This window comes from Protopterus annectens, chromosome 4.part0 (assembly GCF_019279795.1).
Source record: "Protopterus annectens isolate FY-2018-M chromosome 4.part0, PAN1.0, whole genome shotgun sequence".
NCBI classification, from domain to species: Eukaryota; Metazoa; Chordata; order Ceratodontiformes; family Protopteridae; genus Protopterus; species Protopterus annectens.
In genome coordinates this window covers 1,925,985,504-1,926,003,922 of record NC_056733.1, presented here as the reverse complement: position 1 = coordinate 1,926,003,922, position 18,419 = coordinate 1,925,985,504, and the positions used below count along the sequence as shown (strand labels likewise).

At 41.1% G+C, this 18,419-nt stretch overlaps 1 protein-coding gene across 2 annotated transcripts in view; it reads right to left on the bottom strand.

Moving 5' to 3' along the window:
- The window catches only part of LOC122800073 (gamma-aminobutyric acid receptor subunit gamma-2), an 854,805-nt gene that overhangs the window by 419,493 nt on the left and 416,893 nt on the right, over window positions 1-18,419 (bottom strand). For both annotated transcript variants that reach the window (XM_044069578.1, XM_044069579.1), the window contains exon 2: window positions 8,502-8,650. In XM_044069578.1, the coding sequence (XP_043925513.1) occupies window positions 8,502-8,650 (149 nt within the window). The remainder of the gene's footprint in view (window positions 1-8,501; window positions 8,651-18,419) is intronic.

The following is an 18,419-nucleotide window of genomic DNA, read 5'->3' as shown; positions in this document are numbered from 1 at the left end:
CGAGCATGAAAGGACCAAAGGTAGAGGTGTGTCCATCTTCATTAAATCCAAATACACCTCGAGACTTGTAAAACAGTATGCCTATCTTGAGCTACTCCACATTCAAATAACGATAGGCAAAATATCAAACCACATCATTGCTAGCTACAGGTCTCCCACCATGAACAAGGAGAAGCACACCACCTACCTGGACTTGCTAGATTCACTCAGTATGCAGCCAAACACCTTGATCATGGAAGATTTCAACTATCCTACAATCAACTGGGTGAATTATACCAGCACAAATACGATCGCTCTGAGGTTCCTGTATTTTATTAATTCAAATGCCCTGAACAATTTGGTCTGCACCCCAACAAGGGGCTGAAATATCCTAGAGTTAGTCATGGTAGCAGGGGGGGGGGTCACTGCATACCCCCTGTATGTTGCCCTCCCTTGTAAGGTCAGACCATAAATCAGTCTTGTTTGAAGAAAAGATCAGATCAGACACCCCCACAGGAGCAAAAAAAAAAAAAATGAAACATTTCTCCAAAGTGAACTACAGCCTACTAAGTGATGCACAAAAAGATTCAAAGCTCCTGCTAACACAGCCGACAAGGACTCCTATGCAGAAGAATACACAAATGCCCTGTATAGCCACTTAAACAAATGCACTGACTTAGCTGTACCTCACAGGACTAAAGCCAGGTCCTCCTGAAAAAAACAAGCCACCCTGGTGGACTGTAAGTATAAATAAGTTATATAACAAAAAAACAAAACTGATATCTAAGAACAAGAGGGAACTTACTCAACAGAGGAAAATACCCTACACAGCCTCGAGAAGCAAATCAGATATCTTGTAAAGTCCTCTGTGGCTAGTTATGAAACTAAATTAGCATCCCTAGCTAAAGACAACTATAAGGCATTCTTTAGTTCTGTCCGAAACCTAAAAGGAATGCTCTGCTGGGTGCCGAACTTATAGGGGCATGGTACCACTCACACTGAACCTGAGGAAATTGTCAGCCTGCTAGCTGACAGATATGGCAATAACTTCACCTCCCCCCCCCCATCTGCATTAGCCATACCCCAAAGCATTCCTGACACCAGTCCACTACCAAGCATCTCCAAAGAACAGGTCATACAAGCATTCTGCAAGGTCAGAACACAGCCTCTGTGGGACCAGATAACATACCAGGATGCTCACTAAACAATCTAAAACAAGACCTAGTGGAACCACTTGGCACTCTCTTTAATCATAGCCTGAGCATTTGTTCTGGGACTGTGGAGGATATTAACAGTAACCCCCTTGCACAAAGGGGGTTCCATCAACCAACCCAGGAAACTATAGCTTCATAAGCCTAACTAGCCTTATCTACAAGGCCATGGAAAGAATCTTCATGGACCTTATGAACAAGGACACAGGCGACCTTCAAACTCTTTAGCTGATTCAGTGTGGTTTTGTTAACGGTATATCTTGTTTACTAAACCTGGTGAACTTCGTTGAGAATGTCATCAAAGCCCTGGATTAGTGCACCGTTGTACATATTGCCTATTTTGATTTAGCCAAGGCTTTTGACTCAATTCCTGACTCAGGGATAATTGAGAAACTCTCCCAGCAGGGGATTAACCCATATGTCACTAGATGGGTAGCCAACTGGCTCACTGACAGAATGCACACTGTCAAAGTTGGGGAGTCCACCTCCACCAGTAGACCAGTTGCCAGTGGGGCACTACAAGTATCTGTGCTACGTTCTCTATGTTTGGAATCTATTTATCTGAGGTCTAGGCAAAAGTAGTTGGTCTGTGGCTTAGCAAGTATGTAGATGACTGCAAACTGGGCACAATCATTGAGACCCCAGTGATGTAAACATATTACAGAAGGGGCTGACTCAGACAAATGATTGGTGCCAAATTCACAGGCTAAAACTAAATGCAAAAAATGCCTCATTATCCCCTTTGGCAAAGAAGTAGGCCCTACTAATTATGATATAGATAGTACCCCTCTAAGTTCAAACCCAGTGGTGTGAGACTTGAGAACACAGGTCGATAGCAATCTAAAGTTTGATCCCCATGTGATAAGGGCATCACATGCAAGACTTAGAAGGTTATAACTCTGCTGTAGTGACCCTCAGCAGACCATGAATTGAGTACAATGCTCCCTTCTGTAAGGATCTCAACAAACACCTGCAGTGACTGGACAAACCACAGATGTTTCTAACCAAGACAATCCATGGCCACCAAAACATGACTTACATGAAAAGGCTGAAAGCTCTGTCACTGTATTCTTTATCATACAGGCTACTGAGAGGTGACCTGTGCCTGGCCTACAGAGCAATCGCTGACTCTGTCCTAATGGAAATGCTGCACATCCACAAATCAAATGGGACAAGAGTCACTTTTGCCAGGGATCTCAACTTAGCCTGTGAAATTAACAGAACATGCTGGAAAGACAGATATATTTCACAGAAATGTTCACTTCTCTAGAATAAGTTTCTACTTCACGTGAAGCAGAGCTCATCAATGACCTGATTTAAGCTCAACCTTGACAATTGAATGAGTGACCATAAATTCACCCCAGGGGTGACACCTCTGTCCTTCATGGACAGGGGTAGTTGGTGCTGACCACAGAATCACTCTGCTAACAATGACCATCTAACTATGGTCAATTAGGGTATATGGGTTTTTCATAGCTATGCTTGTAAAGGCCCTAGGGCGATTAGCCTAGTAACCTCCTATGAACCTATGAAATATCTAAAAAAGTGGATACCTTGTAGCCTGCAATGAGCTATAACTGGAGAAAAACATTTAGTGAAAACTCTTGGTGCAGCGGAAAGTTCAAGGTTAAGGTGGAGAACTGATAATGTGATCCAGACATACAAAACCTTAAGAAATGTCTGAAGTCTGGGTGAACAGGGATGTGAAGATAAACATCTTGCAAATCTAGTGTTACCAAGAAACTTGAATGAGGAAGTAGAGGTAACAGGTTGTGAAGTGACATAATTTTTGAATTTCAGAATTATCACAACAGGTTTAGAAAAGAAAGATCCAAAACTGGTCTCCACACATTTTCTTTCTTTGGCACTAGGAACATCCTTGAATAAAGAACACCCTCCACCAGTTATCAGTCCTTAGGACAACATGTGATGAAGAACAGGTGAAAACAAAAGAGTCTGATCTGGAGGGTGAGGAATGACCCTTTGGAAATGAAGACTTTCCCCCCACTGCCATCTTAATCTTGACAAATGATATTCAGAACCCATTTGTCTGAAGCAATCTGTTCCCAAAGAGAAAAAAGATTAAGACTTTCTGTAAGAAAAAGGGGGTCAACGTGGGAGTGGCATACAAAGTCTGTAAATAGTCAATCAGAACCATTGGACTGTCCATGGTTTGGGGACATTGGAGACTTGTTTTTAGAACTTGTTTGCCATTCCTTCTTAAACTTCTAAATGCCTGAATTCTGTTGTTACTGTTTATTCTTTTTCTGCCAAAAAATGGAAGAGTAAAAAGAAAATCCCTTGAACAATTTGGAAAAAAGAGTTGAAAAATCTCAGAGATTCCCTGGATGCTTGCCGCCTTCATCTGTCTTTTTGATCACCTCTGCAGCAGAGGGGGTCAAACACTAATTCTCTATTCAAGGGAGAATTTTTTAACATCACCTGGAAGGTTTTAGGAATGCATCCATGCAAACCTCCTTAAAGCAGTATCAGTGGCCATAGCCTTGGAAGAAATATCAACAGTCATACAATAAATGCAAATAATGAGTGTGACCTGTGCAAAAGAGGAAACTAAGTTTTTTAAAGCAAATTTTTCATCACCAGAAGAAACTGCAGATAAAACATTCCTCATATTTTCACAATTTAACATATGAGCCTGACAATTTGAAATTCTGAAAACCAAAGTTGCAGAAGTAAACACTTTTTCTTCATACCTATCAATTTTCTCATCCTTATCAGAAAGAGTAGAATTGGAGTAAACTTTTTGCTTAGCAACAGTGGGATCAACTAAGGCTATAGCTGTGGGCCAGGATTGGGGAACACTGTATAAAAATTTAAAAGACTGTGGAAATGTATGCATTCTACCTGCCTTTTAAGGGGCAAGTGGCTGAATAACAAGAAAACTGTACACAGTAAAACACGCATCCCCTAAAGTTGACAGAACAGGAGAAATGGGTGTATGGTCTGGAAAATCCTTCTGCAAAATTTATAGCATTTTTTGAGGGACTGAGAAACTTCAGTATTCTCCTAAAGAAAACACTGGTACATTCTAGCAATAGCCTCAGAGAAAAAGAAACCTTCCAGTGAGTATAAGAAACTGAGCTCTCCTTTGAGTGTCATTTAGAAATCTGAGGAGAAAACCCCGAGTATGTTCCTGTATTTTCCTGTTCAGATTTTGAATCTTGAATCTCTTCAGGAAAAGAGGAATCCTGCTTAATTTTTTACCAGAAACCACTTTACAAGAAGTATCAATAGCATGAATTAAACTCTAAGCAACACCCAGTAAACTACACCTGTCTAAAGAAAATTGAGGAGGTTTGGTTTTCTATTTATTTTTGACAGAAAAAACATGGGGTGATCTGTGTTAATAACAGCAGCAGCTACATACTGAAGGATGGGCATAACATTCTGGCAAAACAGGGAAGTCTTTCATGTTCCTTCTGCTAGGACTGACAAGAATAGCTCCCCTTGCCCACTGTCAGGACTCCAACAGACACAGAGGACATGCCTAACCCCAGGACCATAGTGGCTGCAGGTGCTACATCAAAGGATCTGGGATAAAAGATGAGTGATCTGAGGTGCAACAAATGGCCACAGCAGAGTCACCAACTTGTGACTGCTAGCTTTATGTGATGGCAAAGGCTGTTGCTTAACTTTTTTCTTTTTGTGGCTGGAAGAAAGACTGACTGTGGGACTGGTCTTCTGTTCTATGGTGAAGCCAAAAATAGGTGCATCTTTCCATGGAAAGACAAGCATCAGATGTCGGTAAAACTAGTAGTCCACAAAAATTATTTTATTTTTTATATTTTGATGGAGAAAACACAATAAAAAGCATTTTTAAACTCTATGATAGCCCCACCAAGGAATGATAAACAATTTTTCCACAGAAAATATGTTTTCGGTTAGCTAACACTACTTTTAAACTGACGAATAAAATGAGCGCTCCTTATAAAATGACATTACACTCCCAGCTTTAAAATAACATTCCTGAAGGGGAAAGTAAGAAAAGATCAATAAATGTAATAAAATGGAAGTCCACCCCCAAAGTAACTTATTTGCCCAGCAAAGGAAAGCAAAAGCCGACCATCACTCCTGAAAATCCTCGGAGGATTCAGCAGTATTAAAGGCCTGAAGGGCTTAGGGCCCACACTTGTCATTCAGTCAGCGCTGCTTGAGCTGTTTGACAGTTCTGGTGCATGGAAGGTGCACTGAAGCTTTGGAAGTTGGCCATCCATTATATCTTTGGCAGGATGTAACCCATATAGTTAAGGCAACTGCAATAGTGATTGATATGATGAATATTTCAAAATAATGGAAATCAAAGTTACAGAAGCGTACACTTTTTTCCCCATACTTATCTATAATCTTCCCATCCTTATCAGAAAGATAAGAATTGGGACGAACTAAATGTTTAGCAGCAGTAGGATCAATTAAAGTTATAGCTGCTTAAAAGGTTGAGGAGCTTTAAACATTACAGTCTGCTGGCTATCAGGAAAATTGGCAGGCAGTAACACACCCATCCTCAAAGCTAATGGATGTGGAAGAATGGGTGAAATTATTGGAAATTCCTTCTGTAACAATTCACAGTATTTTCTGAGGGACTGAGGAACTTTAGCATTCTCCTACTGAAAACAGTAGCATATTCTGGAAATAGTCTCAGAGAAAGAGAAACCTCCACAGGGAGATTCAGAAAGTAGCTTCCCTTTGATTCTGAATCAAAAATTCAAGGAGAAAACCCTGTATCTGTCCCTTCATCTTCCTGTCCAAATTCAGAATTGCAGAATTCAGGAAAAGAGATATTCTTCCTTCTTTTACAAGAAACTACTTTACATAAGGATCAATAGCCTGAATTAAACCCTGAGCCAGGCCCAGTAAACAACTCGTGTCTAAGTAAATTTGAGGACATCATGTTTAGTTTTCATTTTTTTTTTACAAGAAGAATGAGGCCTGCAGTGTTATCAGTGGTAACAGCAACTACCCCAGGGATGGGCTCAACATTCTGACCAAACAGGGAGGTCTTACCTGTTTCCACTCCTAGGACTGACAGGAATGTCTCTCCCTTGTCCACTGAAGGGACCTGAGCAGCCACAGAGGACATGGCTAACCCTTGGTCCATAGTGGCAGTAAGTACACTAGATGACTGAGCTCTCCTCTGAGTCTCAATTAGAAATATGAGTAAAAAACCCTGAGTACATCCCTGCATCTTCCTGTTCTTGAATCTCTTCAGGAAAAGGGGACTCCATCTTTCTTTTACCAGAAACTACTTTACAAGAATAATCAGTAGCCTGAATTAAATTCCAAACTACAGCCAGTAAACTACTCCATTCTAAAGAAAATTGATTGTGACTAGTTACATGCTTGATTTTCTGTTTCTTTTTGACAGGAGAAATGGGGCAAATTGTGCTACTAAAGGCAGTAGCTGGTTTTCCAGAGATGGACACAGCATTCTGGCACAATAGGAAAGCCTTCCCTGTTTCTTCTCCCAGGACTGACAAAGTGGCTTTCCACTGGTTGTCCACTGAGGGGACTCTAACAGCTATAGAGGATATGCCTAACCTCTGGTCCATAGTGACTCTAGGTATTATGTCAGACGGATCCGGGATAAAAGATGAGTGGCCAGAGGTACAACTAATGGCCACACCAGAGTTAGCCACCTGCAGCTGAGACAGATTGCTAGCTTGCTGTGGTTGCAAAGGCTGTTTGCTTAACTTCTTCTTTTTGTGGCTTCAAGAAGGACTGACCATTGGACCAACAGTTTGCTCCATGGTCATGTTGAAAATAGTGCCATTTTTTGCAGAAAGCAAGCAACGGTAAATTTTAAGTCTTTAAAAGTCAAATTTTTCACATAAAAGCACAGTAAAAATCACTTCAAAATATTTTGCCATTCCTCCAGAAGTAAAATAAATGCAATTCCTCCATAGAAAAAAATGTTTTTCAATTACTTTAAACAAATTTTAAACTGACAGGAAAAAAAGAGAACTCTCATTTAAAAGTAAAGTACAGTTTTATGACAGTCCATTAAAACACAAACACTTTAAAATATCTTTCTTAAATGGGAGAGTGTTATGCAATAAATATTTTTTTAAATGGAAGTTCTTTTTTTCCCCAAAGGAACTTATCTGCCCAGCAATGCAACAGCCCAAGCTGACCGTCAATCCTCAATAGGCTTGGAGGAACCTTCTCTTCAGCAGCAAGGAAGCTTGAAAGGGCTTAGAGCCCAAACCTGTCTTTTTAGTCATCTCTGCTTCAGCTGACTGATGTTTTGGTGTGTGGAAGGTCCCCTGAAGGTTTGAAACTAGGCCAACTGTTATACCCTATGCAGGATATAGCCCATATAGCTAGGGCAACTCCAGTGGTGATCTAAATATGATAAACATCTAATGATGCTAGAACCTGGGGTGCATTCTAGAAGCAATGTTTCTATCATCAGGAGAGGTGCAAGACCTATATTACTAGAGATGCCCTACTTATTAGTATTTAGTTTGAACAGGTGCATCTTGCTGGAAAACTGTGATATACATTTGCCAAGCAGGCAAATGCAAGCAATGATCCATACCTATCCTAAATGTTTTGTGATTTAACTTTTTTATTGGACTGCCTGGTGATACTCAAATTAGGGAACATGTAAGCCAGAGAAACAAATGATTCAAGATTGTGATAAATGTGCTCTTTTGGCTAAATGTGTAATTCAGTAAATAAAAGAACACCTTAAAATACCTTCCAAAATCCAGACTTTTGGAACCATAAAAAACCCAGCACATAGTGATTTCAAAGACTATTGCACATTTATAGACTACTACAACTGTTTGACAGTCTGGATAGTATTTTATTACTCATTCCCATACACATCATTATACAGTATTCTGGCATAATAAACCATAACATAATTTCACACTGACTCCATTAATGAAGGACCGATGCAAAGGGTACTAATTTTTTGTAGTGCAGTGTAAGCCTGTAACATGACAGACCGCACATTTTGTATATCAAGGTGATGGCCTTTAGATTCATATTTCTTATTCTTATTCTTTGAAAACAGGAAGCGTGATGTAAACACTAAGTGTGTGCAATTTTTTTATCTTTTCCAGACTGCTAAGTAGATTGGCTTTAGCTGTTCTTCTTCATAAATTAAGCTAGGATTTGAAGCTTAGAATTTAAGCTACAATTTGAAGCTGAGAAATAAGATTCCATATTTAATGCAAAATAAATTCCCACCACAACAGATGTATTTCAGATGAAGATATATTAATATTCTACAATAACCATCCTCTCCCATATAACATCTATCCTTATATAGATGAGTGTACATACCTCCCATGTCAGGCCTAAGTTTGTTGTCATAGCCCTCCAATAAGCCATTCAGAATGCGAGTTACATCACTCTCGTGCACCTTTCGATTCAAAATCCATGTTTTATTGGCTGTGTAATCTTCATAGTCATCATCATCCTTCTGAACCGAACTAAGGAAAATGATTATTAGTTTTATATTAATACTACATAACCAATATAGGCTGCAGCATTCCCAAAAATTCATATTACCAGAGAATAGTACACAGTTCAATGTGATTGCAGCGTGAACTAGCAAAATATTGCAGACATTTCATATATTTTCCTCTGATGCATGAAAGTGCATTGTATCTTTACTTTGATTAGTTTCAGATAACAGAAACTATCTAAATGATTATTTATTAATTATTAATTAATAATTTAAAACGCCATGTCAATGGCTAAAGTCACTAGACTTTTTCACTATGCTATCACTGTATTCAGCTCACCTCCGAGATCTGACATCATGTAAAAGTGACAACTTTACTGTTTGAATGTGATGTTTGCTATTAAAGACATCAGTATCTGTGTAAGGTATTAATCTAGCATGGTTGGTAGCTTCTCAAATGGAAAAAGAGACCACAAAGAGTGTGTCGTAATACTGTCCCATATGTCTAAAATTAGAAGAGCTATACCGTATAACACTTTTCAACATATAACCAAAGAAGAAACTTTAAACACATTCTGACTACCTTAGTTAGGAACATAATGCTTTATGTGCAGTACTGCACAAGTTAATGACAGCAATCAGAAATGCTACATAGCAGGGGTACAACTAATGGCTTGGCCAAATAATCATACACATGAAGCATCCTAGATCATCTTGAAAACTGCACATTTGGATATCAGTAAGATATTTTCAGTTATCAGAAACTAAAAGTAAATAATTAGATATATGAAATGCATCTTAATTGGAATAATTCTTATTACCATCATCTTAGTCTAATAATATTTTCCTAATGACAGGAGTACTGCAACACCCTGATTATTGAGTAGAAACACTTGCAGACAATTAAAAATAAAAACAAGTGAAAAGTAAAGACTACTTAGTCCATTGCACTGGTCAGACCATTCCATCACTTTCAATCTCCTTACCCCCACCATAACAAATGGGCCCACACCCTATCCACAATCCTTACCCCCACCATAACAACCGGGTCCACAACCTATCCACAATCCTTACCCCCACCATAACAAGCGGGCCCACACCCTATCCACAATCCTTACCCCCACCATAACAAGTGGGCCCACACCCTATCCACAATCCTTACCCCCACCATAACAAGTGGGCCCACACCCTATCCACAATCCTTACCCCCACCATAACAAGTGGGCCCACACCCTATCCACAATCCTTACCCCCACCATAACAAGTGGGCCCACACCCTATCCACAATCCTTACCCCCACCATAACAAGTGGGCCCACACCTATCCACAATCCTTACCCCCACCATAACAAGTGGGCCCACACCCTATCCACAATCCTTACCCCCACCATAACAAGCGGTCCCACACCCTATCCACAATCCTTACCCCCACCATGACAAGTGGGCCCACATCCTATCCACAATCCTTACCCCCACCATAACAAGTGGGCCCACACCCTATCCACAATCCTTACCCCCACCATAACAAGCGGGCCCACACCCTATCCACAATTTGATAGGTGCCATTGTTTCCATGATATTAGTGACAAAGGCAGTTGTCTCTTTATTACAGTTCAGATTACTTAGGCTCTACCACAGCCTGCTCTTTGGAAGATAGCATCATAGTCACCCTTAACCGCAGCTCCACTTGTTGCTTTTCCACTGGATGTTCAGTTTGTAGATCAATACTGACTATATATAAACAGATTTGGCTTCTTTCAAAGTAGGGAATTAAACTCCCCTTACACACTATAGTACAACAAGAAATCTATGCATGAATAAATACCAAATAATCACATTTCATCACATAATAAGCTGCTGCTGTAACTGTAACAAGATACCATTTAACTGGTTAGGCTTGCTACCTTGAACAATAGGGCCAGTAGGTATTTACTCACCCAATGCACAAGTAATTAATTTTCCCTAGATTTCTAGAAAGAAAGTCGAGGTTTACCTACAGACATAGCACAGAACATTTAGAACTCTAAATACAAGATTTAAATTACAATAAAACTGAAGTAAAAAAAGAGAACGCAGGGAAAAAAAGCATATAAAAACAACCTATACAGATGAAAATAAGAACTATATTTCCTTAGTTTATTAGCAGTTTATTATTGCTGCTGTCTAAAGAAAATGTTGAATTATTTTCCCTTTTAATTAAATTAAAATATCACCTTCCATCACCTTATAACTTAAAAACAATTAACAAAACATATCTTACAATCATAGTACGTTTACTTTAAAATATAACAAGCTTGCACCAAAAGGACAGAATAAGAAAAATAATTGGAAATGTTTAATTAATCAGATGACTTGATGTTTGTAGATTTCTTCCTACTGATGGTGAGTTGTTTTTTTCTTAATTGTGATGCTCTGGTTTTAAGCATTCCCTATGAAAGTTTTGCCAAGATTTTTTTCTAAATTTTTGTAATCAATTAAGGCATTTGTTTTTTCATTTTTATTGCTGATTGCCCTTACCAGAATCTTCTAAAATACCATGAAAATAAATGTAAGCAAAATAACACAGCAACTAAAGAAGAGGAAAACAAAGCAATGTAAGTGCATCAAGAAAATTAGTCTTCCTGTTTTACCTTTACATGTGCGTAATGCACAAGGGCGAACCGCAAATGCCCGAAAGGCAGTCTGCAAAGTTTGCAAACGCCATACGGAAAAAGGTTTGAATGTGCAATGAGCGAATGCACAGTGAGTTTTGCTCATTGCACTTTCGACATTCTGGGGTGGATAACATATAATGGGGATCGGGTAATTGTTCCTTTCCCCGCTGTAGTGCAATCTTGGAGTTAGAATAATAAAGTAGGGGGGTGTGGGGGGTGCAACTTGCGCTACTGCTTTACACTTTTTTTTTTCAACATTAATGTTTGAAAAACAGCAAATCCGCTTTTCGATTTGCTGTTTTTCGAACATTAAGGTCCGTCGACATGTCCATTTTTGTGGTTTTGAGTCATTCATATGAGCACTCGAACCACTGTGATTAGAGGTTTCAAAGGTAAACCGTTTTCCTTACACAACAAATTATTCTGGCAACTTTCTCAAGTAAACTTTGAGCAAGTTTTATTTGGTACTCTGATTAAAAAAAAAAAAAAAACACAAAAAGAAAAATCAAGCAAAGCTAGACTTTCCACTGTGTGATACCTTAAAGCTCTTGTAACAGAAGCAACATGAGATATATGCAAATTACCCTTTAAGGATATCAGGTGTTTCATCTAAATGGCAATCCTGAATGTCCATGACTTTTTTTAAGTCTATTTATGGAGAATTTCAGGCCAATAAAGTCAAACCCTCCAGCTGTAGACATGCATGTCTCTACCTTCATATAGCATCATCGGCGCGGCATAACAGAAATGTTTGACTGTTGGAAACACAGAGTTGTCATACCCAACTGATATCCATAAACATTAGGGTATCAACAAAATATCCCAACTAACAAACTAAAACAATGAGAAAAAAGGTCACACAGGAAAACCAATTGGAGAAAAAAAACACAAAAAGAAACATCTAGCAAAACTAGACTTTCCACTGTGTGATACCTTAAACTTCTTGCAACAGAGGCAACATGGGATATATGCAAATGACCCCTTAAGGATGTCAGATGTTTCAGCTAAATGGCAATTCTGAGTGTCCAGACATTCAGAATTGCCATTTAACTGAAACACCTGATATCCTTAAAGGGTAAATTTGCATATATCCCATGTTGCCTCTGTTACAAGAGGTTTAAGGTATCACACAGTGAACGTCTAGCTTTGCTAGATTTTTATTTTTGTGTTTTTTTTAACCAATTGGATTTCCTGTGTGATCTTTTACTCATTGCTTTGGTACTGTGATAAACTGAGAGGCTGCCAGCCTAGCTAGATAGAATTTTGTAAAAAAGTCCATGTCATTATAAATATTAATATGATCCACAGGCTTGTTTGACAAATGTAAGAATGCTGTGTTATGTGCTGAGCTTCAAAAACTTAACACCGTGCACCCTGTGATCTCAAGCTAGGAGACAAGATGTCTGCAGATGGAAATTATTTCTATTATCTTAAGACAGAGATAATTACTTGGTTTCACATGTAAAGTGTCCTTTATTGCTATGGCTTCCTTACAGTGGCAGATCACAAAGAAATGTTAAATTTTAAGTTCTGTGAGCCTGGGAAACTTAAGCAGAAGTGACAAGAATGATATAATCTGAAATTACTCAGCAGTAATGTGTATTATCGATTTAAGAACTATCTCAAGAGAAAGAGATTGCATCTTGTATTTTGTTCAGAAGCTGACAACATCTCACCAGCACTTTGCACTGTAAGTAGGATTTAGATCTTAGTATTTCTCTTAGAGATAAATAGAAATAGCAAGATTAGTCGGTGGTGGTGCTGCGGTAGCATTGTCGCCTCATAGTAAGACGCTGTCCAGTTCGATTCTCAGTTAGAGCGTCTTCTGCGTGGAGGCATGCATGAATGGGCGTAGCTTCGTTGAAGGTTGTGAGTCAGAGCTGGTAACTCGGTACGTAAAAATCACCTACCAATCATTAGCAGACCGGAGTTCCGCTGTGGCGACCCCTAACCGGGAAAAGCCGAAAGACACAGTCTAGCTGTTTTCTATATTTATGTCAGGCTGTCCTACAATGTTGTTTTAAATTATTTCCTGTGATTTCTGAACTCTCTATTGTCACTGTGTTGAATTAATGAATATTGTCTTGTATTTGTATTATTTATTATTAAATATTTTTAAACCTTTTAACTGTGGCTGTTTTGTGTAGAGATATTTAAGTTCTTATAGCACTTTCATGTATTTGGTGACACTGTACAAGCCACTGCAATAGCCTTGGTGTTCATCATACTTACTATCTGGATAACAATAACCTTGCACAATAGAATTGGACACCCTTTGGTAACAGAATTTATAGTAGCTGATACGGGTGGTTGATGGAAGGTGGCACTACCGTACAGTCTGTGTTTGTATATAACTCAAATCTCAAAGTGTGTGCATGTGTCAACTACTTGGGCAGGGACACAAAGCACTGGTTGGACATAGAGAGTGCTGGAGGTTTTGGCTTGACCACTCAGCTGAGATCTGAACCCTGTAGCTGTGCCAATGGGAAGTCTTTTTATGGATCTGGAGAGAAAGGGAAAAACTAGCCCCAGACTGATTGTGATCTCTGTGTGCTCTTAAGGGAAATTGTACTTTACTGTGAGTGTGTGGTTGTTATCCTCGCAATGTGGACGCCCCTCACTGATGCTACTGGTGAGGATTGAGGCTCCTTGATTACTGGGCCAGTGCATGGGCATCACATATTAATTGTTTGGCAGTGGTGGGATATCCACATCACATATTAATTGTTTGATAGTGGTGAGTTAGCCACATCACATATTAATTGATTTGTAGTGGTGGGGATAGTGAATTCCTGTAGCTTGTGTACAGTGATCACTGAAGGTGTTTTTGTACTCTAAATCAGCCATGTAGTGAACATTCAGAGTTCAGATCACAATTGTTTTATTTCTTTTATTAGCTTAGTTAGTCAGGGAGAGCATGCAAGCATGTCAGCAGAGGAGTATGGCAAGCTGACAAGGAGCCACTTGGCTGAGATGTGCCAGGCTAGAGGACTGGTACATGGAAACCTGACTAAAGAAGACATGATTGCAGCTTTGGTCAGAGCTATATCAGAGAATAGCAACCAGGAGGATGATTAGAATGGATGTGGCAATGTACATCACTCTGAGAATGGGCAGCTCAACCTTTCTACAGAGAACTTAAAAATCCATCTGGAGCTAAAAAGACTTGAGTTGGAGGCAAAGCATTTGGAAATAGAAGCAGCAGAGAGACTGAGGCATCTGGAGAGTGAAGTAAATGAGAAACTGTGATGTCTGCAGGCTTTAGTGAATGAGAAACTCCTACACCTGAAAGCTGAGGAGAAGAAGAGGCAGAGGCAACAGGAAAATGAGTTGCTGACTCTTCACCAGAGTCATGGAGGTAATGGGGAAGGGAGTAACTGAACCCCAGAAGCAAAAAAGGTCAGAAAATTTCTTCCACCGATTACAGAGGGGGATAATATTGATAGTTTCATGCATACGTTTGAGAGGGTATGCAAACAGTATAATGTTGACCAAGGGCTCTGGGTACGGTTCCTGACCCCCTTAGTCCATGGTAAAACTGTAAATGTTCTGTGCAAACTATCTGATGTTGACTTTTAAAACTATAATGTTTTAAATAACTGTTTTGCTAGAAGTTTTTAAGCTAACACCTGAAGCTTATAGGAAAAGATTTCATGAGCACAGACACAAGGCAGATGAAAGTGTGTTTGAATATGTTGCTGAAATGAGAACTTATTTTCTTAGTTGGGTGAGTGGATGCACTTTTGAAGGGCTGGCAGACCTCTTGGTGAGGGAACAAGCCCTCAGGACTTTACCTGAGGACATGAGGATCTGGTTAGCTGATAGACAATGCTTTACTGCAGATGAGTTGGGGAAGAAGAGAGACCTATACCTAGCAAGCAGGTCATCCCTGCACAGGAAAGGGACAGCCAGTGCTGCTCATGGGTGTAATGGAACACATAGTGGGCAGCCCAGACTGCCTAACAGAATCTGCCAGTAGCAGGGGAAGCCACTAGTCCAGGTACATGTCCAATGCCTAGGGTTAAATGTATTGAATGTAACCAGTTTGGCCATGTGGCATACAGATGGCCACAGAGACAAGTTGGGGAAACAAAGGTGAGAAAGACAGTAAGTGGGAATGACAAAATGCCAACAGAAAGTTGCCTTGAGACAACAGGGGTACCAAACTACCATCCTGCAGATGTCCTGATAGGGAAGGATTTTGATGAGGCAGTACCATGTGTTTATGCAATTACATGCAGTCCAGCTTGGAGACAAGCATGTGGGTCTGGTAGTCTGGTGGAGACCCAGACATTCTGCACACTTGCAGCTAGGACTGGTGAGGTGGTTACTTCAGGGAGGGAGCTACCCTGTAGCAGTGGCACTGTAGGTGAGCCACAGCTGCTTGTGGGTACTAATGTTCCCTTGGACAGAGTGACTGCAAAGACAGAGGTGAGTAGTAGTACCCAGGCTGACAGTGAGGCATCGCTGTCACAGAATACCAGACTTCCTGTGGAAGGGGAGCTGGGAAGGGTTACAAAGACAGAGTTGAGACAGGCTCAGATCTCAGACCCTACATTACAAGGCCTGAGGCAGGTAACTAGTGAGGCACCTGATTCTCAAGGAAAGGGGAAATCTGTATACTGGGACAAAGGGTTACTGTATAGAGAGTGGACCCCTGAGGAAGGGCTAGAGGGCGGGAGAATACAGCAGTTGCTAGTGCCTAGAGGCTAACATCTGGCACTTCTCGCCATAGCCCTAGATATTCCCTTTGCAGGTCATATGGGCATAAAATGTACAAAGAGGCATATTATGCATAACTTTTATTGGCCTGGGATTTCCAGAGATGTAACAGGGTACTGCAGGACCTGTGAGCACAGCCAAAATGTAGACAAAGCATGAGACAAGGTGAAAGCTCCTTTGATACCATTGCCTCTGATTGAGGAGAGATTTCAGAGGGTATCTATGGATATTGTGGGGCCTCTGAGTACCCCAAGCTCCACAGGGAAAAAGTATATCCTAGTGGTAGTAGATTATGCTACAAGATACCCTGAGGCAGTGGATTTGTCCTCCACTGAGGCAGAAAAAGTGTCAAATGCTTTATTTGAGATTTTCAGCAGGGTAGGTTTCCCAAAGGAAATACTGACTGACAGAGGTGCCAATTTCATGTCAGACCTGCTGGCTTGTCTGTGGAAGTACTGTGGAGTGAAGCACCTAAAGACCCCTCCCTACCATCCCTAGATTAATGGTCTTGTGTAGAGGTTAAACTCTACACTCAAGTCCATGCTACGGGCATTTGCAGACCAGTTTAAGAAGGAGTGGGACAAATATTTACCCCCGCTGTTGTTTGTTTACAGAGAGGTTCCACAGGAATCCATAGCTTTTTCACCCTTTGAGTTGATGTATGGGCATAGGATGAGGGGGCCTCTACATTTAATTCGAGATGAGTTGGATAGTGAGTGTGAATCTCACCAGGAGTCTGCTGTGGCATATGTTCTAAACTTCAGGACAAGGCTCAGGGAACTCATGGGCTTGGCCCAGGAGAACCTGGCAGAGGCCCAACAGCAGAAAAAGGTCTGGTATGACAGGAATGCTCGAGCTAGAGAGTAAGCTGTAGGGCAGCAGGTAATGGTTCTCATTCCTGTCAGGCACTACAGACTGCAGGCAGCCTGGGAGGGGGCCTACAAGGTTCTAAAGAAGACAAGTGATGTTACCTGCATAGTGGAAACACTAGGCAGAAGTCAGGGGCATGAACTTTACCATTTAGCATGATGAAACCTTACCATGATAGGGAGGCCCTTGTGCTGAGTATTTGCAGTGGATTGCAGGAAGAGTCTGAGGGGGATCTGCTGACTGATATCCTCAGTGAGGCTCAGACTGACACCTCAGTGGAAGGGGTAGCAGTGTTCCAGCAGCTATCTCTTACCCAGGTTCGAGAAATCTGAGCAGTGTTACAGGAGATTAGGGAGATATTCACTAGGAAACCAGGGTGCACCCACCTGGTACAGCACCATATGGATACAGGACCCCAAAGGCCTATTACACAGGCCCCTTATAGGGTGTCTGAGAGAGTCAAACAGACTCTGAGGGAGGAGATACAGGAAATGTAATTCAGGAGTTCACCAGTCCCTGGGCCTCCCCAGTGATGCTGGTACTAAAGAAGGATTGCAGCACCAGTTTTGAGAATTCCCAGCAGTGTTACAGCAGTTTGGGGACATGTTCACCGGGAAACCAGTGTGCATCCACCTGGTGCAGCACCAGGTGGATACAGGACCCCAAAGGCCTTTTACACAGGCCCCTTATAGGGTGCCTGAGAGAGTGAAACAGACTCTGAGGGAGGAGATGCAGGAAATGCTGGCACTAAGGGTAATTCAGCAGTCCAACAGTCCCTGGTCCTCCCCAGTGGTGCTGGTGCTGGTGCTAAAGAAGGATGACAGCACTAGGTTCTGTGTGGACTACAGGAAATTAAATAGTCACACAGAGTCAGATGCTTACCCCATGCCTAAGACAGATGAAGCCCTAGAGCAGCTGGGTGGGACTACGTATCTTACCATCATTGATCTTACCAAGGGTTACTGGCACGTGCCCTTGACTCCCAGTGCTAGAGAGAGGTCAGCTTTTGTGACTCCTTTTGGCTTGTTCACTAAGGTGCCTTTTGGGATGAAAAATGCCCCAGCGACTTTCCAGAGGCTGGCAGATCATATCCTAGCAGGAGCAGGAGATTTTGCCCTTGCTTACCAAGATGATATTGCCATTTACAGCCATTCCTGGCAAGAGCACCTTCAACATGTCTGGCAGGTGCTGGGCAGACTACAGAGGACAAGGTTGACTATTAAGCCCACCAAATGTCAGGTGGATATGGAAGAGGTCTCCTACCTGGGGCATAGAGTGGGGAGTGGAAAGATCAGGCCAGAACTTGCCAAAGTGAAAGCCATTCATGCATGGCCTACGCCTGTTACTAAAAGCAGGTGAGGGCACTACAGAAAGTTTGTCCCCAGTTATAGTACCATAGCTGCTGCCCTCACAGACCTGACAAGGTAAAACAGGCCAGATAAGGTAATGTGGACCACAGCATGTGAGCAGGCATTCCAGAAGCTTAAGGAAGGTTTTGGAGGACCCCCTGTGTTAGCCAGTCCAAATTACAGCAAATAATTTGTGCAGG